At 61.8% G+C, this 26,874-nt stretch overlaps 1 protein-coding gene across 1 annotated transcript in view; it reads left to right on the top strand.

Annotated features, from left to right (window-relative positions):
• The window catches only part of Dnah17 (dynein axonemal heavy chain 17), a 95,356-nt gene that overhangs the window by 40,688 nt on the left and 27,794 nt on the right, over positions 1–26,874 (top strand). Inside the window, exons 31-56 of the mRNA XM_026408392.2 lie at positions 268–393; positions 580–687; positions 1,237–1,368; positions 1,552–1,712; positions 2,163–2,319; positions 3,247–3,351; positions 5,904–6,061; positions 6,393–6,531; positions 6,634–6,861; positions 7,257–7,394; positions 8,309–8,441; positions 9,010–9,137; positions 9,924–10,072; positions 14,434–14,716; positions 14,815–14,988; positions 15,432–15,639; positions 15,993–16,158; positions 17,970–18,072; positions 18,757–18,904; positions 19,208–19,299; positions 20,601–20,762; positions 21,332–21,496; positions 22,145–22,336; positions 24,860–25,126; positions 26,115–26,276; positions 26,515–26,748. Coding sequence (XP_026264177.2) covers positions 268–393; positions 580–687; positions 1,237–1,368; positions 1,552–1,712; positions 2,163–2,319; positions 3,247–3,351; positions 5,904–6,061; positions 6,393–6,531; positions 6,634–6,861; positions 7,257–7,394; positions 8,309–8,441; positions 9,010–9,137; positions 9,924–10,072; positions 14,434–14,716; positions 14,815–14,988; positions 15,432–15,639; positions 15,993–16,158; positions 17,970–18,072; positions 18,757–18,904; positions 19,208–19,299; positions 20,601–20,762; positions 21,332–21,496; positions 22,145–22,336; positions 24,860–25,126; positions 26,115–26,276; positions 26,515–26,748 — 4,218 coding nt within the window. The remainder of the gene's footprint in view (positions 1–267; positions 394–579; positions 688–1,236; positions 1,369–1,551; positions 1,713–2,162; positions 2,320–3,246; positions 3,352–5,903; positions 6,062–6,392; positions 6,532–6,633; positions 6,862–7,256; positions 7,395–8,308; positions 8,442–9,009; positions 9,138–9,923; positions 10,073–14,433; positions 14,717–14,814; positions 14,989–15,431; positions 15,640–15,992; positions 16,159–17,969; positions 18,073–18,756; positions 18,905–19,207; positions 19,300–20,600; positions 20,763–21,331; positions 21,497–22,144; positions 22,337–24,859; positions 25,127–26,114; positions 26,277–26,514; positions 26,749–26,874) is intronic.

Below are 26,874 nucleotides of genomic sequence, written 5' to 3'. Positions count from 1 at the left end.
ACTGGGCTTCACGAGTGTTAGTCAAGTGTATACCACAGAGCTCTGTCCCCAGCCCTTTTCACTTCGAGACAGGTTCTCACTCAGTTGGTGAGGCTGGCCTTGAACTTGGAGTCCTCCTTCCTCAGCCTCCTGAGCAGCTGGGTCTAGAGGCACAGGACACTGCACCAGCTGCTTTCTGGATTTTTCTTTTTTTTCTTTACACCAAAGCAAATCCTTGGAACTGATGTGCTCAAGGCTCCTTGAGGTCAGTGTGGCTTCTGTCCCCAGGTGGAGGTCTGGCTCAATCGAGTGCTGGACAGAATGTGTGCCACCCTTCGACACGAAATTCCAGAAGCCGTGGTGACCTACGAGGAGAAGCCGAGGGAGCAGTGGATCTTCGATTACCCGGCCCAGGTCCGGGGCCCAGCAGGGTGGGTGCGGTGCCGTGGCTCTGCCTAAGGGCTGGGTTTCTAAGGCGCTGAGCCCCTGGGCTGATGGCAGAGAGGCTCATGGGGAGAGAGCCAGCAGGGGGTGGCGTGGTTCCTGATGAACCGCAGGCGCCAGCGCTCACCGCGGGGCCACTGCCCCCTCTGCTTCCAGATTGCGCTGACCTGCACCCAGATCTGGTGGACCACCGAGGTGGGCCTGGCGTTCTCGCGGCTGGAGGAGGGCTATGAAAACGCCATCAAAGACTACAACAAGAAGCAGGTGGGCCAGGCTCCGCCCCCAGGGCCACTGTCCCCCAAGGTCGCACACAGGGGTCAGAGTGGCCTGCTCCCAGGGTCCCACCTCCGGAGTGCAGGACCCAGTAGCTCCTCTGGAAATCAGCAGATACTACCATAGACTTTTTTTTTTTTTTTAATATTTTTAGTTCTAGATGGACGCAATAGTATCTTTATTTTGTTTACTTATATTTACGTGGTGCTGAGGATGGAATCCAGGGCCTCCCACTTGCGAGGTGAGCGCTCTGCCACTGAGCCCCAGCCCAGCCCACAGCTTTTTTTTTAAGATTCTTGGTTAGATACTTAGAAACTATAGATGATTTTTAAAATAAAATACAGGGAATTTACCCACAGTCCCATGTCACAGCGATACCACTGTCCACGTTTTCTCACGGTCTCCTCCTGTTCTGGGTTGCATACAGTGGTATTTATACGCAAAAAAAAAAAAAATAGACACACTAGCCGGGCTGGGTGGCCCTGCCTGCAGCTGGTGGGCGCCACGCGGGTCTCAGGGAAGGTGCCGGTCCCCCTGCAGATCAGCCAGCTGAACGCGCTCATCACGCTGCTCATCGGGAGCCTCAGCGCCGGCGACAGGATGAAGATCATGACCATCTGCACCATCGACGTGCACGCCCGGGACGTGGTGGCCAAGATGATCGTCGCCAAGGCAGGTTCAGCCCTGCCCCTTCCTGGGGGTGTCCTCGCCGCCCCAGCCCTCCCGGGGACTCCCCCAGCAGCTCACCAGCAGCACAAGTGCCGTCCGGAGCCGGCCGGGGCAGCGAGGGCAAGGGTGGCATGGGTCTGGAAGGGAAATGGCCGGGAGGGTCCGACCGAGGGCTGCTCCCTGCAGGTGGAGAGCTCCCAGGCCTTCACGTGGCAGTCGCAGCTCCGCCACCGCTGGGATGAGGAGAAGAAACACTGCTTCGCCAACATCTGCGACGCCCAGATCCAGTATTCCTACGAGTACCTGGGCAACACGCCGCGGCTGGTCATCACCCCCCTCACAGACAGGTGAGTGCCCGCGGCCACCACCCCACCCCACGGCCACTCGTCTGCTCCTCACTGATCGGCCTGAGTCAGGCAGACCCGCCAGCTGCCAGGTACTGTGGCTCTGCACCCTTGCTGTGTGGCTTTGGGGGAGTCAGCTGGCCTCTCTGAGGGCCTGCAAGGTGGGTGCTGTGTTCCGTGAGTCCTGGTGAGTTTGTCGAGGATGGAGTGCCGTACAAAGTCACTGGGACCAGAAGCTGCTTGGCGTAGACCCCGTTCGACTGTGGTGTCCGCAGGGCGCTCCCCAGATCTGCAGGAGGGCCCGGCACCTCTGCTCCACGAGGCCCTTCCTGTCCACTCCCTTTCATCCCCCGGGGGCTGAGCGGGTGCTGCTGTCACTCAGCTGGCTGAAACCACACACCAGGTGAGGCAGAACAGCAGGGTCACCCAAGAAGGGGACGGGGTCTTTGGCAGGTGCTACATCACGCTGACCCAGTCTCTGCATCTGATCATGGGCGGAGCCCCCGCGGGCCCTGCAGGCACCGGCAAGACAGAAACGACCAAGGACCTGGGCCGAGCGCTGGGCACCATGGTGTACGTCTTCAACTGCTCCGAGCAGATGGACTACAAGGTGGGCAGCCGTGGCCACGGGCGCCCAACTAGGGCCGAGGAAGGGCTCCTGGTCCCAGGCCGCCCCCCAGGCAGCTCTGAGGGTACCAGCAGCTGTGAGGACCTGGGAGGAGGCTCCTAGGGCCCCGGGGGCCCCGTGTGCTACAGCGTCCCCTGTGTGGCCTGTTGGAAGAGGCTCCTGGAGCTGACAGACCCATGTCCTGCCCCTGTCCCCAGAGGCAGCCTTAACAGAGGTCAGAGGCTGCCAGAGGAGCAGCCCATTCTTGGTGCGCAGCGCAGGATGCTGGGTGGAAGCAGGGGCCAGCTGGGCAGGGCCATAGGTCATGGAGACTGCAGGGCCTCATCAGAGCTCAAAGGGCCAAACAGGAGAGGGGGCCTCAGTTTTTGCCCAGCCATAGCAGCCTCTTGCAAGAGGAGGTGGGCAGTGGTCAGAGCCCTACCACTGGGAGTCCCTATCCAGAGGCTGAGGAGGGTCCACTGGCCCTGCTGACCATCAAGGCGGTCACCAGCCTCCCGGATTCTAGAGAAGTGAAATTGAAAGTCAAGTGCCCCAGGAGGGGAATCCCCTGGGTGAGTGTCCCCAAGAGTCACCCTGATGATCCAGCTGGGCCAGAGTGACCCAGAGGTCCAGAGAAGTCCTGGGAGTGCTGGGGCCCTGCTCGGCCTCAGAGGGACCCCTCCTTCGCGTGCAGTGAAGGAAGGTGGGGACGAGGGGCACGCAGAGCGGAATCGCAGAACCAGTCGGTCCTGCTTCTGGGGAGGGACGCCCTCTCTGGGGGCCGGGGTGCAGGATGTCCCTGCGGCTCCCAGCCCTCTGCCCGTGAGCCTGTTGTGGGGAGTGGCCTTCCAGAGGCCCCAGGCTGAGCCTGGCCCCGGGTGGTGGTGGCGGGGCCTGCAGCCCTGCCCTCTGCCTCTTGCCGCCCTCTAGTCCTGTGGCAACATCTACAAGGGCCTGGCCCAGACAGGAGCCTGGGGCTGCTTCGATGAGTTCAACCGGATCTCGGTGGAAGTCCTGTCCGTGATCGCGGTGCAGGTAGGCCCTGCCCCAGCTCTGCTCGGGTGGGTAGCTGGCCGCTCTGGCAGCTGGGGGCGTCTCAGCCACCAGAGGGACCCTCCTGCCGATGTGCAGCGCTCCAGGCGGGGGTGGCAAGATGCCCAAGGCCACCCTGGGCCCCCGACCCTCAGCCCGCCGAGGCGTGCGGAGATGGACACAGCAAACAGACCTGGCCTAGAGGACCAAGGACATGCAGGGGTCTTCACTGGGGGTGGGGGTGGGGGGACTGGAAGAGAAAGCTACCAGGAATCTAGCTTTACAGCTCTTAACTGGCTGGTGATTCTGCACTCGGGCAGCAGTCGAGGCCAGGACGGTCCCCGTCCCGCCTGCCACATGGGCAGGTTACAGCCAGAGGAAAGGAAGGGAGGTGGAGGCGCTGGATTGGTCACAGCTGGCGCCCGTCTTGTTTGAACAGTTTGGACAGTTGACTGAGGGTGACTGGCTGAGACTCTGCTTCCTGTCACGGGAGTAGGTCACCGTGGTCCCGCATCATGTTAAGGTTCACTGCTCGCGGTACCTATGCAGGGAGACACCTTGGAGCCAAACTTAAAATGCACACGGAGGCAGCCGTGGGCCAACAGCTCAATCTAACGGGAGAGGGTCAAAGGGTTTCGTGCAGGCATTAGGAGCTGGGCTTGGAAGGGTGCATAGGAGTTTCTTAGTTAGACAAGTGTGCTGAGAGCCTATCAGGGAAGGAAGAGGAGGAGGGAGGGAGGGAGGGAGGGAGGGAAACGTGCCGTGTGTTTTGGGAACGCCTGGGAAAGCATAGGACCAAAGTGCAGAGCCTGAGGCAGAGAGCAGGGTCCTCGGATCAGGGTGACGCCAGAGACCAGAACTTCTGGCCGGTGAAATGAAGCCGGGCCCAGGACCAGGAGCACACAGGCGAGCTTCGATGGGGGTTCACTCCAGGGGGCAGCCCAGGATGGGAGACCAGGCTGCTCCCTCAATGGGGAGGGCCAGCCTTTCCCGGGGGGGCTGGGGGGCTGGGTGAGGGTCCTGGGCCTCAGGGGTCTCCGGAGGGCGTGACTGCAGGTTTAGGGCAGAGGCTGGGGACCTCTAGGTCTCTCCAGGCACCTGGACGAGGACATTGTGCTCTTCCCTTGGTGTCCTTGGCGCTGAGGGACGAGGCAGGCTGGGAGAACCCAGGGCGATGGCGGCATCACCAGTCTGTAAAGTGGCCCTCCTTAAGTGGAGCGTGTGCCTGCGCGGAGCCGAGCGGGAAGGCAGAGGAGCCGCAGGTGGGCGGGCAGGCCCGGGTGAGGAGCGCTCGTCAGCAGGGCTGGCCCCTCGAAGGCCCCGGCACAGTGGGGCTCAGGCTCCTGCCGTGTTTGTGGCTCTTCAGTGTCTAACGGTCTTGAGTGAAGGCCGCGGAGTGCGTCTGCCTTGGTCCCTGAGGTGGCCCCAGCTGCCTGGGCCGGCTCCCAAGTGTGGGGGAAGGTTCCGGACCACAGACATTATAAACAGAAGCCCCAGTGGTCCTGAGGCTGTGGATGCAAGAGCCACTGCGCCCTCCCTCGGAGGCCACCTGAGGCCAGCCCCAGCCCCAGGATCGACGCTGAGATTCCAAAAGGAGGGGGAAGCAAGGAGGGCCAGGGCGCTGAGACCCCTCCCCACACCCAGCACAAGAGGGCCGGGCCGCTCGGGGCTCGTACTCAGGGCAGTGAACCCCAGCTCTCTGCACAGGGGCCATTTAAAGTCTTTGCACCCCCGTCTCCTAATCTGTTTGCCCGTGGGATTGGAGCGAACGCAGGCAGAGGCTCCCTCCTCCCGCTCCTGTGTCCACGCTGACTTGCCCAGCCCTGAGGCTGGAGGCCATCCGGCAGAGAACATGGGCAGCAGAGACCTGACCCTTGGCACGGTTGGCCACCTCCTTGGGGACCCTGCCCTGGCCCCCGGGGCATTGAGCAGTGTTCCTGCCCCTCGCCCAAGTTGGCAGACAAACCCCGGAATATTTAGGCAGAGTCTGATTGAGGTACTGAGTGTTTGGAGGCACAAACAGAAGCAGGAACAGGAACAGAACGGCAGGAGGGGCTTGGTGCTGGGCCAGGTGTTCCCAGACCTGAGACCACTGTGCGGACCGCAGGGACGAAGCCCCAGTGCCCCTGGCTGGCTAAGGCTCTCTCTGCTCTGGGGTGAGCGAGGCTTCAGCCATGGGCGTTGGGTGCCCTCCAGTGGTGACTCGGAGGTTTGCAGCCACCTTCTCGAGTTTCTGCAAAAATCCAAACGCAGACCAGATCCCTGGAGTTCTGGATTTAACCTGGTCGACGGCAGCAGACGGTCTCAGAGGCTCTGTGACACAAAGGGGTGGCCACTGAAGGACCTCCCAAGGGAACAGATTCAAGAAGGGCTGGGGCTGGAACAGAACTTGGCAAGGGCTGGGAGCAAGTTGCCGCCCACAGCAACCTGGACGCCCCGGGGAGCTTTGCTGAGCCACAGGAGCTGCCTCAGGTCACAGGCTGCATGACACTTCTCCAAGTGACGGGCAAATTAGGGCACTGCCATGCTGACGTGTCTGTGCACCAACCATTTAGGTAAAATGTGTCCAGGATGCAATTCGGGCCAAGAAAAAGACGTTTAACTTCCTGGGAGAGATGATAAGATTGATCCCCTCGGTCGGCATCTTCATCACCATGAACCCCGGGTACGCGGGACGCACAGAGCTGCCCGAGAACCTGAAGGCCCTGTTCAGGTGTGTGACCCTGGGGAGAGGTGAGCAGGCAGTGGAGGAGGAGCAGGGCTGAGCTGGGGACGAGGCCGTGGGGACTGCAGGTCGGGGCCTGGCAGGCAGGCAGCGGGAAAGGCCTCCTCCAAAGCTGTGGGTCCTGCCGAGGCGGGAGGTCCCAGGGGAGATACCTGCCCATCCACGGGAGGAAGCCGGAGAGTGGGTGGTGAGGGCCTGGGGCATGGGGCGAGGGCAGAGGGCATGGCAGGGAGGAGAGGTGGGCTCTGCCAGGGGAAGGGGCAGGTGGGGGCAGGAGTCGGGTGAGAGGAGAAGCCCAAAGCCCACGCCATCCCCCCAGGCCCTGCGCCATGGTGGTCCCCGACTTTGAGCTCATCTGTGAGATCATGCTGGTGGCCGAGGGCTTCCTGGAGGCCCGCCTGCTGGCCAGGAAGTTCATCACACTCTACACCCTGTGCAAAGAGCTGCTCTCCAAGCAGGTGTGTGCCCCGGGAGGGTTCCACGTGCCCCAGGGCCACCCTGAGCCTGGCGGCACCCGCTGGCCAGGTGGGGGGGCGCCTTCTCACCACCTGCCCCCACAGGATCACTACGACTGGGGCTTGCGGGCCATCAAGTCCGTGCTGGTGGTGGCCGGCTCCCTGAAGAGGGGGGACCCTGCCCGAGCAGAAGACCAGGTGCTCATGAGGGCGCTGCGGGACTTCAACATCCCCAAGATCGTGACCGACGACCTTCCCGTGTTCATGGGGCTGATCGGGGACCTCTTCCCGGCTCTGGACGTGCCTCGGAAGCGAGACCTGAACTTTGAGAAGGTAGGTGGGCCCTCCTGTCCCGGAGAGCCGCCTGGACGGGCCCTTCTCCTGCTGTACGCTGGCCGGCAGATCCCTGGCAAAGACAGCCCCGGTGGGGGGGTGGCCCGAGTGTCTCCCCTGCCTCCCTGGGTGGCCCCCTGGCCCCTCTTGCCCTGCAGGCCCCACCTTTTTCAGTGCCCAGGTCCCAGGGGGAGCGGGGTGGGGTTCAGGCAGTGTGCTGGGTTTTGGGCAGTGGGGTGGGGTTCGGGCCGTGGGGTGGGGTTCGGGCCGTGGGGTGGGGTTCGGGCCGTGGGGGCTCTCGGCAGCCTCAAGGGCAGAGCTGGCGAACACATCCGCGGTGGGGGGTCGGGCACTCCTGGTGTCCTCTGGGCTGCTGAGCCCGCCCTCCGCCCCAGATCATCAAGCAGAGTGTGGTGGAGCTCCGGCTGCAGGCCGAGGACAGCTTCGTGCTGAAGGTGGTGCAGCTGGAGGAGCTGCTGCAAGTCCGGCACTCGGTGTTCGTCATTGGGAACGCGGGCAGCGGCAAGTCCCAGGTCTGCCCCTGTGGCCTGCAGGGACACAGCCAGCACGCCGGGGAGGGCTGGGCCCCAGGGTCAGGGACCCCGCCTCGTGCATCGTGGTGTCCTGGCCCCAAAGGCAAGGGGCCTGCGCCAGGAAGGAGGAGGGCACAGTCACGGCCCTGGTCCCTGAGGACCTGCCCCTCCCGGCTGACTCGAGTCACCTGGCCCCCGGCAGCCCCACCCCACCCCCTGTTCCTGGCCCAGGCAAGGGGGAGGGTGACATTACCAATGTCGGTGACCCTGGAAGTCCTACCCAGGCCTGTGGTCAGCGGGGTGTCCACAGGATGAACTGTGTGCGGCTATCAAACTCATTTCTCGGGCTGCGATGTGATAAAGCACTGGCCTAAGCACGCACAGGCCCTGGGTTCAATCCCCAGCGTCGCAAAAATAAAAATGAATTTAAAAGTCATTTCCAAAGACTGATGACATAGGGGACCTCAGGGCAAGCTGCCTTTCAAAAGGCAGAAACTGTTCAGAAACGGTTTCCTGAGCGGGGCCTGCACCTACAGGGACGAACAGGGGATGCCCTCAGAGGGCCTGGCGGGTGGGTGGTCTCCTCCCTGGAGGCTGCGTGTTCCGCTGTGCTTCCCGTGAGCATGCACTACTCGTAGAAGGAAGAGGAAATGAAGTGGGTTTTTCTGGACCTGAGCAGGGTCCGAGGGTCCGAGAGCTCTAGCGGTCTGCACCCGTGAACAGGCCACTCCACGCCAGCCGTTGTCTGGGCTGCCGACTCACCCCCAGGAGGGCCTACCCACTCCAGAGCAATCCAGGAGCAGCGAGGGGCTCCCCGCTGGTCCCAGGAAGGCTGCCCTGCACAGGCTGCGTGTGTCCCCGATGAGGGCGCAGTGGGTGTCGAGGCACACCTGAGTGACGTCTGCCCTGGCCAGGTCCTCAAGTCCCTCAACAAAACCTACCAGAACATGAAGAGGAAGCCGGTGGCTGTGGACCTGGACCCCAAGGCCGTCACCTGTGACGAGCTCTTTGGCATCATCAACCCAGCGACCAGGGAATGGAAAGACGGTAACTAACGGGAGCTGTGGCCTCAGGAGTGGGCGGTGGCAAGCTCTGCCTGGTGGCCCTGGTCCTCTGGGCGGGTCACCAGGCTCAGTGCCGTTCACCGAGACTCTGCCTGTCCAGCTGCCCTCGGCAGATGATTCCCACCCTTGGAGCAGGGAAAGAGCCTGGGAGGACAGTGGACCACCACCAGGCGGGGGGGAGCTGCAGGAAGAGAACCCGAGGCCAGGCGAGGGCCCGAGGCTGGACAGGCAGGCTGTTTGGTGGCCCTGCCTCTGTCCCTGGGCTCTGGGAAAGAAGGTCCTCCCCACACCTCAGCCTCGGCCGGCTTCCCAGGCTGGGAGCCACTCTGCCTGGTGCCCTCCCACCTCCGCCTCTCGCCCACTCTGCCCCTCGGGTGCTGCCCACACCTCTACAGTGACAGGGCTGTGACCATCTGCGACTCTGTACCCAGTCCCCACAGCCCTCCCAATCCCGGCAGGTGGGGGGAGCACCGCAGGACCTGGGGTGGGGAGGGCAGGCAGGAGGCCACCTGGGGCAGGGGACGGGGAATGAGCCGGCCACCTCCTCGCAGGCCTGTTCTCCACCGTCATGCGGGACCTAGCCAACATCACTCATGACGGCCCCAAGTGGATCGTCCTGGATGGGGACATCGACCCCATGTGGATCGAGTCTCTCAACACGGTCATGGATGACAACAAGGTGAACTGTCCCCAGGCCACCTTAGGAGGGGCCATGAGGGCAGCCAACCATGCACACTGAGCACTGCCCAAGGCTGGGACCCAGAATGGGCACAAACGTCACGAGGGGCAGAGGCCACCTAGTCACTGCACAGACATTGGACGCAGTTCCACACGCCCCTCGTGAGGACAGGGACAGTTCTCCAGCTCGTCCTTGGCAGCACATGGAAAGGACAGCCGAAGCCTGGGAGGAGAAGTGGTTTTCAGAGTTATCTGAAGCAGTTTAAGGTGCCCCTCAGCCGGGCACAGTGGCACACACCTGTGACCCCAGCAGCTCAGGAGGCTGAGGCAGGAGGATCATGGTTCAAGGCCAGCCTCAGCAGCTTAGCAAGGCCCTAAGCAACTAAGCCAGACCCTGTCTCTAAACACAAAAAGGGCTGGGGGTGCCGCTAAGTGGAAAGGTGTTTGCTAGCTGGCACGAGACCCTGGGTTCTGTGTCAGCACCACACACACACACACACACACACACACATACACGAAGGAAATGATTCTCACCGGGTGGAGGGATGCAAGAACTTCCAGGATCGCAAGGGCCACGGTTCTGGACATTTCAACTCCTGTGTCTAGAGCTGCCCAGGGGGTCCTCGTGCCAGGTGGGGAGAGGGGTGTGGAGGCCAGGCAGGGCTAGAGGGCGGGGAGACCCCGGTGCAGGGTGGGCGTGCACGCTTCCCGCGGCTCCTGGCCTGCTGGACCCAGCAGGGATGACACGCAGCTGCGCTGACCCGAGGCGGGCTCCCGTGTCCTGCAGGTCCTCACCCTGGCCAGCAACGAGCGAATCCCCTTGAACCGCACCATGAGGCTGGTGTTTGAGATCAGCCACCTGAGGACCGCCACCCCGGCCACCGTCTCCAGAGCCGGCATCCTCTACATCAACCCCGCGGACCTGGGCTGGAACCCGTGAGTAGGGTTGGCTGTCCCACCCCCGTGCAGAGCAAGGGGAGGCGGCCAGCTGTCAGAGTAGCCCACCTGCCCCCACCTGTCCGTCCATGGGACAGTGGTCATGTCACTGTCCCCACCCCGTCCGTCCATGGGACAGTGGTCATGTCACTGTCCCCACCCCGTCCGTCCATGGGACAGTGGTCATGTCACTGTCCCCACCCCGTCCGTCCATGGGACAGTGGTCATGTCACTGTCCCCACCCTGTCCGTCCATGGGACAGTGGTCATGTCATTGCCCCTTGCCTTCATCCATCCATAGGACACCAGGCCATGTCACTGCCCCCCATCCGTCCATCCATGGGACAGTGGGCCATGTCACTGCCCCCCATCCATCCGTCCATCCATAGGACAGCAGGCCATGTCACTGCCTCCCATCTGCCCATCCACGGGACAGCGGGCCATGTCACTGCCCCCCATCTGTCCATCCATGGGACAGTGGGCCATGTCACTAGCCCCCCATCCGTCCATCCATAGGACAGTGGGCCATGTCACTGCCTCCCATCTGTCCATCCATGGGACAGTGGGCCATGTCACTGCCCCCCATCTGCCCATCCACGGGACAGCGGGCCATGTCACTGCCTCCCATCTGCCCATCCACGGGACAGTGGGCCATGTCACTGCCCCCCATCCATCCACGGGACAGTGGGCCATGTCACTGCCCCCCATCCATCCACGGGACAGTGGGCCATGTCACTGCCCCCCATCCATCCACGGGACAGTGGGCCATGTCACTGCCCCCCATCCATCCACGGGACAGTGGGCCATGTCACTGCCTCCCATCCATCCATGGGACAGTGGGCCATGTCACTGCCCCCCATCCATTCATGGGACAGCGGGCCATGTCACTGCCCCCCATCCATCCATGGGACAGCAGGCCATGTCACTGCCCCCCATCCATCCATCCATGGGACAGTGGGCCATGTCACTGCCCCCCATCCATCCATGGGACAGTGGGCCATGTCACTGCCCCCCATCTGTCCATCCATGGGACAGCAGGCCATGTCACTGCCTCCCATCTGTCCATCCATGGGACAGCGGGCCATGTCACTGCCCCCCATCTGTCCATCCATGGGACAGTGGGCCATGTCACTGCCTCCCATCTGTCCATCCATGGGACAGAGGGCCATGTCACTGCCCCCCATCTGCCCATCCACAGGACAGTGGGCCGTTTGATTCCTTCCTTTTTGAATCCTCCCATTGTAACTGTAATACGTGCTCTTCATTCCATGGTCACAGCAGTGAAAGGGCAAGACGCGGACGTGTTTAGGAAGTGACCAAGTGGGCAGTGGAGCCATCTGTCTGCACAGACCTGGAGCCCCGAGCTCTGGGGGGGGAGAGGCTCAGCCTCCGAGGAGTCCTCCAAGGATGAAGTCAGAGCTGCACCAGGCAGGGGAGCCCTGGAGGTGGACAGAAGCCGGGTCAGCACCCTGAGCATCCTGGGCGAGAGCCAGCACTTACAGGGGAGTGGGGCCATAGAGGGTGAGCAGGCAGAGATGGCCATTGTGACCTGGAGAAGAGAGTGGCCATGCCGATGGACGATGGGTGGCCGGGAGGGGAGAGGAAGACACAGATTTAAGAAATGCTTGAAATCGTGAAAAACTGAGGACTCAGTGTTGGTCGAGGGGCATAACTTACCGCTTGGACATGTGGCCAGTGATGGGCAGAGCAGTGGAATTTCAGGGACCCAGAAGTGACAGCTCGGAGCAATGACCCAGGGTGTGTTCCGGAACCAGAGGCTCAGGAGCGGCGCCTTGGCTGGAAGTGGCCCTTCAGTCCTCCATCCGCCCCCCCCACGCACCCCATGTTGGACCCTCGCCTGTGCCACGCCGGGGACCTGGACTCCCTGGGAGAGATGAGGACTGGGCAAGGGACGCTCCCTCTCGGGGGAACACGGCCTGCGCTGGGGAGCACAGGAGTCCAGGCATGGTCCTGAGAAAGGACACACACCAGGGAGGAAGACTAAGGGAGGAGGTCAACAGGAGCGTGTCCAGGGACGTGGGACTGAGGACAGGAAGGTTGTCCAGGATTCAATGACCAGGAACGGCCCCATAACTCCAGGAACACCTTGCAGCAGGAAGGGGCTGGGGGACTGGTAGGGGCACTGGAGGGAGGCTCTCTGGAGAGGAGGCCTGGGGCTGAGTTGGGAGGAGCGTTGTCACAGTGAGAGCCGAGCCGGGCACGGGGAGCAGGCACAGGAGCACCCAGACACACACCCCCGGGGGAGACAGAGGGAGATGGAGCCCGGGCGCCTCCCCCACCCACTGCGGGGAAGCAGCTGGGTGAGGCCAGGGCTCCAGGAGATGGGGAGCAGAGTGGCCCTGTCAGGGCAGGACTCGAGTGAGAGGCACCGTGGTGCCAACCTGTCCAGGAGTGTCCTGGGGCTGCCGTCACTGGGCCACAAACTGGCTGCTGCCACCCCAGGTACACACCCTCCCAGTGCCGCCAGCCCCAGAGCAAGGTGCAGGCAGACCTGGCTCCTCCCCGGCTCTGGGGAGCTCTGCCCAGCCGCTCTTCCCGCCCCCAGGGCCACCGCAGCCCTGGGCATCCTTGGCTTTAGACATCGTCACTCTACCCCTGCCTGGGCCTCCACGCCCTCTCCAGTGTCTGTGCCCACTCTCCTCCTCACCAGGACACAGGTGCTGGGTCTGGGGCCCAACCCAATCCTGGATGACCACGCGAGCTCACGGCTTGAGGTTTGGTGGATGTGTCCTTGGAGGGACTGCCATTCTGTCCCTGTGGCACATTTGAGTTCTCAGGGTGGACAGGGCATCAGGACCATGATGAGGCAGGAGCTGCTGAGACCAGGAGGTGGCAGGGGTACAACAGGACGGCGGGGGCAGGGAAGACAGTGGAGTCAGCGTGGGCAGAAGTGGACCCGAGGGCACAGGGCAGCAGCCGGTCTTGCTGGAGGAGAGCCCTGAGGAGGGCGAGGAGCAGGCACGGGGCCAGACGGCTGCGGCAGCCCTCCCAGACTGCTGCGGGGGAGGCAGGACTCCAGGCCAGGAGCTGCCTGGCCACAGGGCCTGGCATGCCCCAGCAGCTCCCGGGGCAAGACAGGAAGCGCCTGGACCCAGCTGAGAGGGGGAGCCGAGCTCACACGTCCGTCTGGGCCTGCCCCAAGAACCCAAGCAAGTGTGCACACCAGCAGCACTAACAGCACTCGGTGTGACGGGCACCCTCAGCCAGGAAGCAGAAGCCGCCCTGTGCAGCTGCAGTGTCCCCCACGAGGACACCTGGACGAGGAATGCAGGGGGACACCTTGGGCTTGGGGACACAGCCCTGTGCATGTCTGCCTTGCTGCCCTGGGTACCCAGGTGCAGCGGGCGAAGGTTCCAGCTCTCTGTTCCGGGTCTGGCCGAGGTGCAGGGAGACAGGGAGCAGCTAGGACGGGAGCGCACCACGGACAGGCACACGGTGCGGGCTGCGGAGGGCAGCAATGCCCTCTGTAATGTGAGCTTCCTGCTTATGCCCTGGGCACCATCCTGGAAATGACGCACCGGCTGAGCTCATGGACCTCAGGGAGCCCGAAGCTATTTACGCTCTTAGCAGACACTTATTTGGCACTTAGCACGGAGCAGTCTCCCTTCTGTGTTAAAAGACCAGCCCACGCATCCTCGCATCCTCGCAGAGGGGGTGGTGTGAGCTTTGCCCGCTCACAGATGAGAAGCTGGACCCAGGCCCTGGAGAAGCTTGCCTCGGGCTGCAGCTGGCCACAGTCCCACCGGTTCAAGCGCAGGCAGGCAGACTGCAGCACCCAAACCCCTCGCCACTGAGGCAGGGAGGGACTGTGTACCAGGACACCCGCTGGTTCCCCAGGGGACTCTGAACTAACTGCAGCCAAACACAGAGCCACATGCCCAGGTCTCCAAGCGCACGCTTCAGGCATGACTGGATCTGGAAGTTCAAACACCATGATGAGCTGTCCCTGCTGTCCCCCCACACACACCCGCCCCGCCTCTCTCTCCCTTCCCATCCCCACTCCTCCGTCCCCTGCAGGGATGTCATGGCATCTTTCTCCCATCTCTGTCCAGCCCTCGGTACCATCTTCGTGTGTTCCCGGTTGTTAAGGGCTTACTGAGCACGCCCAGCCAGCAGTCCGAGGAGAGCACTGACCCCTGGCCTAGCATCCCCTCAGGCCCCCTCAGGGTGTGCAGCAGCCTCGGTGGTTCCCCGACTAGACCCATGGCCACACACTGTCACGGCCCTGACTGTGGCCACCCCAACAGAACCCCACGGAGGGTGTGGTGCGTTTCCCACAGGGAGGCCGCCCGGTGGGCCCCGGGCAGTAGCTGCTGACACCCAGGCCGCCCGTCTCCGCAGGGTGGTGAGCAGCTGGATCGAGAGGCGCCGGGTGCAGTCGGAGAAGGCCAACCTGACCATCCTCTTCGACAAGTACCTGCCCACGTGCCTGGACAAGCTGCGCTTTGGCTTCAAGAGGATCACGCCGGTGCCCGAGATCACCATCATCCAGACGATCCTCTACCTGCTGGAGTGCCTGCTCACCGAGAAGAACGCGCCGCCCGACTCCCCCAAGGAGCTCTACGAGCTGTACTTCGTCTTCGCCTGCTTCTGGGCCTTCGGGGGGGCCATGTTCCAGGACCAGGTGAGGGGCGTGCGGGGACCCCGCTGCCCGAGCCAGGGCCAGTCCCCCTCTTAGCTGGACCTTTCTTTTTTCTTTTTTGCGCTTTTGGTTTTTAACAGCTTATAGATTACCGACTCGAGTTCAGCAAGTGGTGGATCAATGAGTTTAAAACCATCAAGTTACCCTCTCAGGGAACAATTTTTGACTACTACATTGATCCTGATACTAAAAAGTTCCTGCCGTGGACAGACAAAGTGCCTGCCTTTGAGCTGGATCCCGACATCCCGCTGCAGGTAACCCCACGCAGAGGCCGAGAGCAGGGCGCCCAGACCCTCCCCACACATGCCCAGGCAGCCCGTCCAAATGCAACCAGTTTTCCCCAGTAGCCCTGTTTAAGTGATACAGGGAGTTCAGAGGTCTGAGAGCCGGGTGCCCTACTGTGATCCCAGCCACTTGGGAGGCTGAGGCAGGAGGATTACAAGTTCCAAGCCAACCTCAGCCACCTAGCGAGGCCCTAAGCAACTTAGCAAGACCCTGTCTCAAAAGAAAAAGAGAGCTGAGAATGTGGCTCAGTGGTCAAGTGCCCTGGGCTCAATCCCTAGTACCAAAGAAAGAAGACTGTTGAGATCTGCAGGCTAGTGAGAGGTAGAACTGGCTGGGTTTGTTGTCTGAGGCAGGCTCCCAATCCCCTGTGCTCTGTTCCTCTCCCTCCTGTTCTTGGGCCTCTCTGCCCCAGGCCTCTCTGGTCCACACCACGGAAACCATCCGCATCCGCTACTTCTTGGACCTGCTCATGGAGAAGTCCTGGCCCGTGATGCTGGTGGGGAACGCGGGCACAGGGAAGTCGGTGCTGATGGGCGACAAGCTGGAGAGGCTGAGCACAGACGAGTACCTGGTGCAGTCGGTGCCCTTCAACTTCTACACCACCTCCGCTATGCTGCAGGGTGAGGTGCCCGCTGGGCGCACTCTGCATGCTGCCCCCCCGTGTCCTGTCCCACCTCCCTGCAAGCATGGGGTCAAGGGGAAGGCTACCGGTCCCCCTGGGAGCACCCGGGCCAGTCCCAGGGGGTGGCTCCAGCTTCCTGCCACTCCAGCCTCCCAGGGTTCTGTCTGCTCTGGGACTGGGGGAGCCGAGGCTGCACGGCAGACCCCTGCCCGCCTCCCTCAGGCCCCTGAGGGCCACTCCCTGGGCAGCTGCACTCAGCGATCATGACCCTAGCCAGCTCCCACCCCGTTTCCTCTGGGAAGTGGGTAGGGCCCAGGCCTGGGGCAGTGGTCGACCCTCTGCCCACCCCAGGTGTGCTCGAGAAGCCGCTGGAGAAGAAATCGGGGAGGAACTATGGGCCACCAGGCACCAAGAAGCTGATCTACTTCATTGACGACATGAACATGCCTGAGGTGGACAAGTATGGGACAGTGGCTCCGCACACCCTCATCCGGCAGCACATGGACCACGGGCATTGGTAAGGGGGCTGTGGGGCGGGGCCAAGGGGCGGAGCCAAGGGTACAGGGGGCGGGCCCAAGTGACAGAGGGCGGGGCTACAGGCCTCCTATGGGGGACTCTGTGAGCCTGGGCACAGGCAGAGGGCCCTCCCCAGCCAAGGGGCATGGAAGGCGAGGGGTACGGTGCAGTGACAAAGCCACAGAGGGGTCCCCAGGACCTTGGGGCAGACTGGACAGAGCACGAATGCTTAGGTGGCGATTTGGAAAGATCCGTACATTCAGTTCATCTTATCTCTCAAGATGGGCAAGTGGCCCAGGCCGTGCCCAGGTGCCAAAGGAGCCCAGGAGCCCGCAGAGGGCTTGGGCTGCCGGCTCCCGTCCCTGCACTCCCGAGTGTCAGGGCCAATTCCAGGGTTGCCTTCCCCACAGAGCAGCAGTGGCTCTCAGAGCACCCGCTGGAGGAGCGGCAGGATGCCCCAGACCGTGGGTGCTGCAGGCTGGCCTGTGTGGCCAAGGGGAGTAAGAGGGATGGCGCCCTGGGGAGCCAACACAGCCACCCAGGTGGCCGCCCCACGTGGACCCTGAGCACAACATCTCTGACAAACAGAAGGTGGTGTCGGTGGGGAATGTGAGGGCACCAAGACAGGAGTGGAGAGTCGGAGGAACGATGGGGCCAGCAGGCTTTCGGGGGGTCACCATGAGGCTGATGAGGGCTCAGCCCTCCCGGCTCCAGGCCCCTTCAAAGCCCTTGAAGGGGCTCCACAAGGTCAAGCACTCCAGGAAACTGCTGAGATTATGGTGTTCTCCAGGAGGGCCCAGGCGGCTGCGCATGGGCCACGCCTGGGTCCACACCTCCCTGGAGTTTAACCTGAAGAACCCTGGGGGGCGGGAGTCAGGCTTGGTTGACAAGATTCCTCTGGAGTTTCAGGTCCAGGTGGCTCCATGGTGACAGGGTGGGTGTGTCGGGAGGCAGCAGGAAAAGACACTCAGGGACAACAGGGAGTGCAGACCCCCCTGGCGGGAAGAACACACCTCTGGGACCCTAGGAAGGGGGGCAGGGAAGGCTCAGGCAGAGCCCCGGGGTGGAATGTGAATGCTGTGATTGACATCCAAATCGAGGAAGCTCCTTCAACAAGGAAGAGCATGAAGAAACGGGATGGCCAACGAGACAGGAGGAAATGGCTCAGAGGGTCCACCTCAGATCCACAGGGGCTTCCTGTAGGTCAGCACGAGGCAGCACCCCCACCCCAGAAAGGAATGAATGATGGAGGAGAGGGAAAAGTTAGAGGGATGGGGAAGACCGCCCGGGCTGGCCCCGGAACACACCCGTCAGAGCCGGGGGTAAGGAGAGCGCTGGGCAGCAATGCTGTCAGGAACCAAAATGTCCACGGGCAGGAAGCACTTATCACTCACGGCTGTGTCCCAGGGGCCTGCCCCCGTGTCCTTTCATGCACTCACTCTCGCAGTCCCCACAGGGACCCACTGCGCAGATAAGAATGTCAAGGCCCTTGCCGGGCACCATGGTGCACTCCTGAATCCCAGCAATTCAGGAGGCTGAGGCAGGAGGATTGCAAGTTCAAGGCCAGCCTGGGCAACCTACTGAGAACCAGCCTCCAAATAAGAAATCAAAACGGTTGGGGGGGGGGGTGTCTCGGTGGTAGCACACCCCTGAATTTAATCCCCAGTATGAAAAAATATTATTTTTTTTCCCTTGAAAGCAAGAAGTAAACTTGGCTGTTTGTCATCCAGTTGGTATTACTGAGATTCTTTCTTCAACCACATTCACGGCAGTCCTGGGGGCCGGGTGGTCATGCTGGTCTCCCTGGCCCAGGTACGACAGGCAGAAGCTGACCCTGAAGGATGTCCATAACTGTCAGTACGTGGCTTGCATGAACCCCACCGCTGGATCCTTCACCATTGACCCAAGACTGCAGGTGAGCAGGAACCAAACTCATCTCGGCAGCGGCCTGGGGTCTGAGGCTTGCTTGAGAATAAAAGCATTGGTTCGGGGTGTTCTCGGGGGCTCCCTAGCCTTTCAGAATGTCAGGAGACTGAGGGAGGCTGGAGGACAAGCGACCAGCCAGCCCTCCTTAGGACCCCCTAGCGCTGCCATAATTAGCAAGTAAACATGCAGACACCCAGTGAAGTCTGAATTCCAGCCAGGCCACAGATGCCCTTTCTCGTATAAATATGTCCCAAATAGTGCATGAGACATACTTAAACTAAAAAAGACCTTTGTATTTGTGGCATATCTAAAGCTTGGATTTAGTAGGACACCCAGCATCCTGTCTGCAATCCTGCTCAGACAGCTCTCACCCCTAAATAATGGAGGCATGTGGAGACCTGAGCTACAGACCCGGGCCCCCTCTGAGCCACATCTCTGCCCCCACAAATGCTTCTCGACAGCAGGACGTGAGTGTGGCTGCTTCATGTCCAATCAGTCGTTAATGTGACCTCACCTGCAAGGCACAAGGAGGGAAACTGTCCATCCTGACCATGTCCCAGAGTTAGGTGATGTTAGACAGTGAGGACGGGTCTCCTCTCCCAAGAAGGTGGCCCTGGCCACCAGCTGGTCCCCTAGAGCTGCCTGACAGAAGACCCTGGTTCTCCCGGGACAGCGCCACTTCTGCGTGTTCGCCGTGAGCTTCCCTGGCCAAGACGCCCTCATGACCATCTACAGCACAATCCTGATGCAGCACCTGTCCTACCGCTCGGCCTCCATGGTGGTCCAGAGGATGAGCGGCCAGCTGGTGGCTGCAGCCCTGGGTAAGCTGCCAGCTCCTGCCCTCACTGCTGGGTGCGGCTGGCGGTTCCTCATATTTCCCCAGGTGAATGTTTGCAGCAGGAGGTACGTGACTAAAGTGCTTCAGGGGACGCGGAGCACTGAAGTCCAGGACGGGGCCACGAGCCAGCACAGCAGCAGCAGGCTGCCCCGCTCCTCAGGGAGCTTTGCAGCTTCCTCACTTCAATTGCCACCATTTCATGGTCCACTTGCTGGAGAAACGTTAAGCTCTGTGCTCCCCGAGGCCTCGAGGCGCACGTCACAAGCCATGTCTTTTCCCCTAACAGCCTTGCATCAGAAAGTGACCTCGACGTTTCTTCCCACGGCCATCAAGTTCCATTATGTCTTCAACCTCAGGGACCTCTCCAACATCTTCCAGGTACTGGTCACGTCATGGACCCCTGGTGCTCTCTTCCTCTGCCTCTCTCAGGAGAGAAGGCAAAGGGAGTGCAGATTGATGATGGTGATGGTGACGGTGACGGTGATGGTGGGGACAGTGACTGGTTTGATGATGGTGATGATAGTGATGGTAATGATGGTGCTGATGCTGATATGGTGGTGATGGTGGTGGTGATGGTGACAATGAGGGTGGTAGTGATGGTGACAATGATGGTGATAGTAAGGATGGTGGTAATAATAATCGTGATGGCGACAATGAGGATGGTGGTGATGGTGGTGCTGATGGTGACAATGAGGATGTAGTGATGGTGGTGGTGATGGTGACAGTGAGGGTTGTGGTGATAATGATTGTGATGGTGATGACGGTGACAATAGTGATGGTGGTGGTGATGGTGACAGTGAGGATGGTGGTGATGGTGGTGGTGATGGTGACAGTGAGGATGGTGGTGGTGATGGTGACAATGAGGACGGTAGTGATTGTGGTGGTGATGGTGACAATGATGGTGACGGTGAGGATGGTGGTGATGGTGACAATGGTAGTGATGAGGATGATGATGGTGGTGATGGTGGTGATCATGTTCCTTCTCATTTATTGGCTGCTTGGTCTGAGTCAGGCATTAGGTCTGGTCACTTACACTCCATTTTCTCTCCAAGCAACACGCAAAGCTGGGATTCTTATTCCTGGTTTACGGAGGGGCCTCTGAGGCTCAAGGAGGCTAAGTCCTGCCTGTCTCCTTGCGCTGTGCCAGCTCGCTGCGACCCACACCTCCACCTCCTTGCCCTCCTATGACATTCCCAGCACACACTGTGACAGGTCACTCCCTTGTTATTTAGTTCACCTGCCTCTGTGTCTTCTCTAGATCATAAGCTTTACAAACACAGGGTCTGTCTGCCATCACTGTAGCTCCAGGGCCCAGAGGGTGCCTGGTGAGTAGCCCTCGCTGAGCTTGCTGGAGGCCACTTGGCCAATACGTGGCTGATCCAGGACTGGACCCAAACACTGTGCCTTTGATAATCTGGCTCCTTGTCAATCATGCACCCACTGGAGAATGAGCCCCTGACCTGACGGTGAGGAGACTCCCTCATCTTCAGGGGCCAGACCCACGCTGGCCGGGATGTACATGGCCTCAGGGGCAGGTTGCTTCCCTGGGCCGGGGAGAAGCTGTGCTGTAGCTCAGCACGTCCTCCGGGAAGCAGCCACGCTGACAGCCCACCTGTGTCCAGCACGAGGTCTCCCTTCCCAAGGCAGCAGAAGAGGCTGACCGCCCTGCTGTGGGGCAGGGACTCTTGTTCTCCACAGCAGAGATCCTGAAGGTCCCCCTGGACCTTGTCCGCCTTTGGCTGCATGAGGCTGAGCGAGTGTATGGGGACAAAATGGTGGACGAGAAAGACCAGGAAACGCTGCACAGGGTCACGGTGGCCTCCACCAAGAAGTTCTTTGATGTAAGTCAAGCCACCAGCTCCCTCTGCTGAGCCCAGGGAGGCTCCAAGAGGGACAGGGAGTGCCTGTGGCCAGTGGGGACTGCAGTCCTCTGGGAAGGGCCCCTAGGGTGGGGATGGCCACGGGGTGGTCCCACAGGATGACTCCGTCATGTGACAGTGGGCCCAAGTGAGAAGGAGCTGACCACTTGGGGTGGAAGGGCACCCTCCATCCCCCCTGGCCTCGTTCCGCGTGCCCTGCACCGTGTCCACGTGGACCCCCGGTTTTCATGGGTGCACCCTAGTTGTGCACACTGACGGAAGTGCTGTTACACACTCGCACACACAACACAGCGGTATCATCTGGCCAAGGTCACTCCCTGGGGCAGCTTCTTAGGACCGTCCATTCCTTCCACGAATGGGGGATTGGAGCACCCCACCAGGGATGCCCATGGTTTGCAGGGCCAGGGCAGCCATGGTCTGGGTCCCTGGCATCCTAAAGCCTCTAGGCCACCTTAGCAAAGTCCTCAGGACACCAGTTCATACCCGTGCCGCGGAGGCAGAAACGGAAGTATCTGGTCTCTGGTTTCCAGGAACTCGGTGAGGAGCACATGTTTGCCAAACCCAATATCTTCTGCCACTTTGTCCAAGGGATTGGTGACCCCAAGTACTTCAACGTGACCGACGTGGCTCAGCTGAACAAGCTGCTGGTGGACGTCCTGGACAGCTACAACGAAGTCAACGCCGTCATGAACTTGGTGAGTGGTGCCAGGGCTGTTGGCACAAGCCAGGGACGCAGGGCAGAGACTGGCTTTCCTGTCTCCACACAGCAGCGCCCCCATGCACAGGTGCCATGAGCCCGAGGCTGCCTGAGACCGCAGAGAGCGCCAGTCCCTGTGTGCGCCCCGGTTTCCCCCACGTGCTGATGACAAGGCCTCGTGTGTGAGCCAGAGCTGGGAGCGGTGGCACCCCTGGAATCCCAGCTGCCTCCTGCTGAGGCAGGAGGAGGGCAGGTCAAGGACACTCTGTCCCAAAATAGAGATAAACAGGGCTGGGGTGTAGCTCAGTGGTGAAGCACCCTGGGTTCCATCCCCAGCCCCAGAAAACAATAAATTAGGCACAGTAAGAGATTAATAATAATAACTAACAACAAAATAGAATCACTGTGACCATATACTGTAATGAAAGTTATTTAAAACATTAATTGATTATTTCTGGAACTTTCCACGTGATATCGTGGCAAAGTGAACCCACAGCTGAGGGGGGCGCAGCCGTGAACGTCTGAGGGGCGTCCCACAGGCTGCGTGACTCCCAGTGGGCACCCCAGCGTGGCACCTGCCGCCCAGGGGTCTGCGTGAGGGTCTGCGTGCCAGGCCGACCCTCCGTGAGCCTGGTCCCCTCCACAGGTGCTGTTTGAAGACGCCGTGGCGCACGTCTGCAAGATCAACCGCATCCTGGAGTCGCCCCGCGGCAACGCGCTGCTGGTGGGGGTGGGCGGCAGCGGGAAGCAGAGCCTCTCGCGCTTGGCAGCCTACATCAGCGCCCTGGACGTGTTCCAGATCACCCTCAAGAAGGGCTATGGCATCCCGGACCTCAAGGTGAGGGTCACTTGGCAGCCGGCTGCCCTCGGAGTGTCACCCGTCCTCCTTGGAAGTAAATGCCGCAGTCTGGCTGGGCACAAATAACCAAGCCGCCAAAAAGCCTTGTAGGTTCAAACAGCAGCTCTTTATTCCCGAACTCTCACCGGCCCTCCACACACACTTCCCGGGAACGCACTCCCTCCACCGGGCTCCACGCACCCCCCCCCAACCCCGCTAGAACTCAAAGGGAACTCCAAAGTAGTGGGCGCTAGAACTCAAAGGGAACTCCAAAGTAGTGGGCGCCCGAGGCAGCAGGATCTGCCCTAATCCCAGCAGGATCCGCCCTAATCCCGGAGCCGCCCTATTCCGCCCCCCCCCCAGGATCCGCCCTAATCCCAGAGCAGGGTCACCTTTCAACCATTCCCTCTAGCAAAAAGCCAGGCGTCATTCGACTAAACTGTGGCTCTGAACAAGTAGTGAAGGCCAGAGGTCTGAGCTGGGCCCTTCACGGGGTAACCCAGGGGTGTCGCCCCAGTGGGAACAGGCCTGCTCCCCCAGGGAGCCCCAGCAAACACGGTCAGTCCAGAGCGGATGGTTGATGTGCTCAAGAAGAGACCCGGGACTGCTCTGAGCCAGACTCCATCCCCCTGCCCTCGTGCCAGGGGCAGGCGCTGGCCCGGTGGCCTACATGGAGCTGGTCGGAGCCCAGCCAGAGGGCACACGTGGGGTGCAGGGTCTGCTGGCCGAAGCCCCAGTGAGGAGTACAGGAGGCGAGGCGCAGGCTGCACTGGGACAGCCACGTCTGGGTGACCCCAGCTCCCACCTCCTGGCCCTCTGCCTTCGGGGGCCTCAGCTTTCTATGTAAAGGAGATGCCTCTACTGGAGGCCTTTTCAGTTTTTAGCTTGTCAAAGATGTGGAATTCGAGGCTGGCTTTTGACCCCAGCGGGCCCCAGTCAGCTGCCCCACAGAGGAGCTCTGAACAGAGACTCGAGGGAGGGGAGCCGCTCCTCAGGAGGGGACGGGTCACTCAGGTGCCTGTGATGGACGTTCAACACCACAGATGCCCGTGGGTCTTATCAAAAAAACACTGAAGGCTGGGGCAGCGGCCTCCTGTGATCCCAGCAGCTCAAGAGCTGAGCGAGGCCCTGTCGCCCCAAAAAATAAAAAGGTCTGGGGAGGTAGCTCAGCAGTGGAGCTCCCCGGGCCCATCCCCACTAGCAAGTCGGCGACGCCCTGAAGATTCACACCAGTGGGCACACGCAGGCCAGTGGGCAAGATTTTCTCAAAGATGGCAGGTTGTTGGTCCCTGCCACCTGCTTTCTGTTGGGCTTTCTCTTCACCGAGGCTTCTGGACTCGAGCTGCTGGTCTGCTGTACACCTGCTGGGCCGGGGCAGGGTCAGGCCGCAGGTGGCCCACTCAGGGCCGTCCACGGGTCGCAGGGCCGTCCACGGGTCGCAGGGCCGGTCCCCAGTCCCAGCCTGGGTGTGCCTGCTGAGGGCCCCCTCCAGGGTTTCCCCGTGAGGAGTCGCTGGGCTCCTGCCTTTTGCGTGTGTGGTAACCTACCCGTGACAAATGATTCACCCTTTGGTGGCCTTTGGTGGCTTCACAGTCACGCCCACGGTCACCTCACCACCGTCCACCAGCAGGACTCTTTGATTTGGAAACAGACCCTCTCCCTGCTACACCGCACCCCATGTCCCCCTCGGCCACGCCTCCTCTGCTTGCGTCTCTGTGCCAGGGACCTGCGGATTCTGTCCTGGGTGGCTTGGGCCAGCAGCTCCCTTGGCATGACCTCCTAAGGATTCACTGTGTTGTCACAGGTCTCAGAATGTCCTTCCTTGCCAAGGACCATGCAGTGTGTGTCCCCTGCCCATGGATGGGCACCTGGCCGTCCCAGCAGCAGGCTGTGTTCCTGTCATGGATTTAGGGGTCCCTCCAGAGCCCTGCACCTCCCCAGGACGCTCTGGGTGGCTCTGGAGGGTGCCCAGCTCTGGGTGGCTCTGGAGGGTGCCCAGCTCTGGGTGGCTCTGGAGGGTGTCCAGCTCTGGGTGGCTCTGGAGGGTGTCCAGCTCTGGGTGGCTCTGGAGGGTGCCCAGCTCTGGGTGGCTCTGGAGGGTGCCCAGCTCTGGGTGGCTCTGGAGGGTGTCCAGCTCTGGGTGGCTCTGGAGGGTGTCCAGCTCTGGGTGGCTCTGGAGGGTGTCCAGCTCTGGGTGGCTCTGGAGGTGCCCAGCTCTGGGTGGCTCTGGAGGTGCCCAGCTCTGGGTGGCTCTGGAGGTGCCCAGCTCTGGGTGGCTCTGGAGGGTGTCCAGCTCTGGGTGGCTCTGGAGGGTGTCCAGCTCTGGGTGGCTCTGGAGGGTGTCCAGCTCTGGGTGGCTCTGGAGGGTGTCCAGCTCTGGGTGGCTCTGGAGGTGTCCAGCTCTGGGTGGCTCTGGAGGTGTCCAGCTCTGGGTGGCTCTGGAGGTGTCCAGCTCTGGGTGGCTCTGGAGGTGCTTCTAGCCCAGCCGGTCAAGGTCTCCCAACGTGTCCTCGCCTGGCCCAGATGGACCTGGCCGCCCAGTGCATAAAGGCTGCTGTGAAGAACGTGCCCTCCGTGTTCCTGATGACGGACTCCCAGGTGGCCGAGGAGCAGTTCCTGGTGCTGATCAACGACCTGCTGGCCTCCGGGGAGGTCCCCGGGCTGTTTGCGGACGATGAAGTGGAGAACATCATCTCCTCCATGCGACCGCAAGTGAAGTCCCTGGGCGCGATGGACACGCGGGAGGCGTGCTGGAAGTTCTTCATTGAGAAAGTGCGCAAGCAGCTCAAGGTAGGACCCGCCTGGGGCAGGAGCTGCCCGCTCCCTGTCCCCTCCAGGGTGGGTCCTTGTTCCCCAGGTCACGGGAAGCTGTTAGCCATGTGCAGGTGGCAGGGAGGGGACAGCCTCACGAACTGCAGCTGGAGATTCGTTTCCTGGGGGCTGGCGGAGACACCCGGGACAGAGGAAGTATCTCATCTCCACCTAGAGAAGCGCGCCGCGGCCTTCAACACCGCGAGGGGAGGGCCGTAGACTGAGAGGGGCCTTTGCTTCCTCTGCCTGGGAACTCAGGGTGGCCGCGGCGGAGGGTCCACCCACAGCCTGCACCATCTGCTGGTGGTCCTTCTCCCCTGCTTGGGGCAAGAGAGCCAGGTTCTCCAGCTCCCCTCTGGGTCCCCTCCGGCAGCGGAGGCTGCTGTGGGCCCGAGTCCCCGAGGTGCTGCAGGCTGCGGGCTTCCTGACCAGGCCTGCCCCCTCAGGGGAGCTGGGAAGTCAGAGCAGCATGTAGCCAGCTCTGTTCAATGGCACGTCCAGGAACCAACCTCCTCGCCCCTGAGAGAAGGGACAGAGGATGAGGGGGGCGGCCCCTTCCCCAGCTGGGGCCCCCGGAGTCCCCATCTCGTCTGGGAAAGGCCACTGTCCTTCGGGGCCTGCAGGAGCTCTGTGTCTCTGACAGACCCAGGAGGGATCGGGGCTCCCTGTTCACAGTCCTCACCCTTCAACGTGGAGGCCACTCCCTGGCCCTTCCTGGCCCAGCCTCCTTCAGAAGGAGGAGGTGCTCAGGGAGGGGTCAGGGTTGCCCGCACCCTCACGTGGCTGGTGAGTGCTTCTCAGTGTGGTGCCCAGCCACCATGCCAACCCAGAAGCAGGACGTGCTCCCCAGGCCTGTGGACACCGAGGCCTGCTGACCACGGCGCTTTCCAGAGGAGCTCGCTGGAAGAAGGCGGGACAGCCGTGGCACTGCCACCCCAGTGAGCCACGGCCTGTGTCCCACGTCTAGGTGATCCTGTGCTTCTCCCCCGTGGGCTCCATCCTGCGTATTCGAGCAAGAAAATTCCCTGCCGTGGTCAACTGCACGGCCATCAACTGGTTCCACGAGTGGCCGGAGGATGCCCTGGTGTCCGTCAGCGCTCGCTTCCTGGAGGAAACGGAGGGCATTTCGGTGAGGCGGGGAGGGCACAGGTTCAGGTCTCCAGTCCCCAAGATGTGGCCCCCTAGGAGCAAGGAATGGCCTCTAGCAGCCCCCAGGCCCTGAGCTCAGGAAGCCCCACCTGGCTGACCTGCCGTGGCCAGCAGCTGTCCCTCTTCCCTGGGCCCTCAGAGCAAGGCTAGGGACCCAGCAGGAGTGGGGACATGTGGATGGGGCCCGGGGGTGCCAGCCTGTCCCCTCCTCCCCACAGCGGGAGGTGAAGACCTCCATCAGCCTCTTCATGTCCTACGTGCACACCACGGTCAACGAGATGTCCAAGGTGTACCTGGCGACCGAGAGGCGCTACAACTACACCACGCCCAAAACCTTCCTGGAGCAGATCAAACTCTACCAGAACCTGCTGGCCAGGAAGAGGCTGGAGCTGGTGGCCAAGATCGAGCGGCTGGAGAACGGCCTCATGAAGCTGCAGAGCACAGCCTCCCAGGTGGGCAGCGGGCCTCGGGCGACCCGGGGAAAGTCCCACACAGGCCAAGTGCTGCAGGACCGAGACCAGGCACAGACGTGCGGTCCAGCAGAGAGCACAGGCTGCAGAGGTCTCGCGTTGGGCGCC

The sequence above is a fragment of the Urocitellus parryii genome, chromosome 7 (genome assembly GCF_045843805.1).
Source record: "Urocitellus parryii isolate mUroPar1 chromosome 7, mUroPar1.hap1, whole genome shotgun sequence".
NCBI classification, from domain to species: Eukaryota; Metazoa; Chordata; class Mammalia; order Rodentia; family Sciuridae; genus Urocitellus; species Urocitellus parryii.
This window is presented reverse-complemented; position numbering and strand designations above follow the sequence as displayed.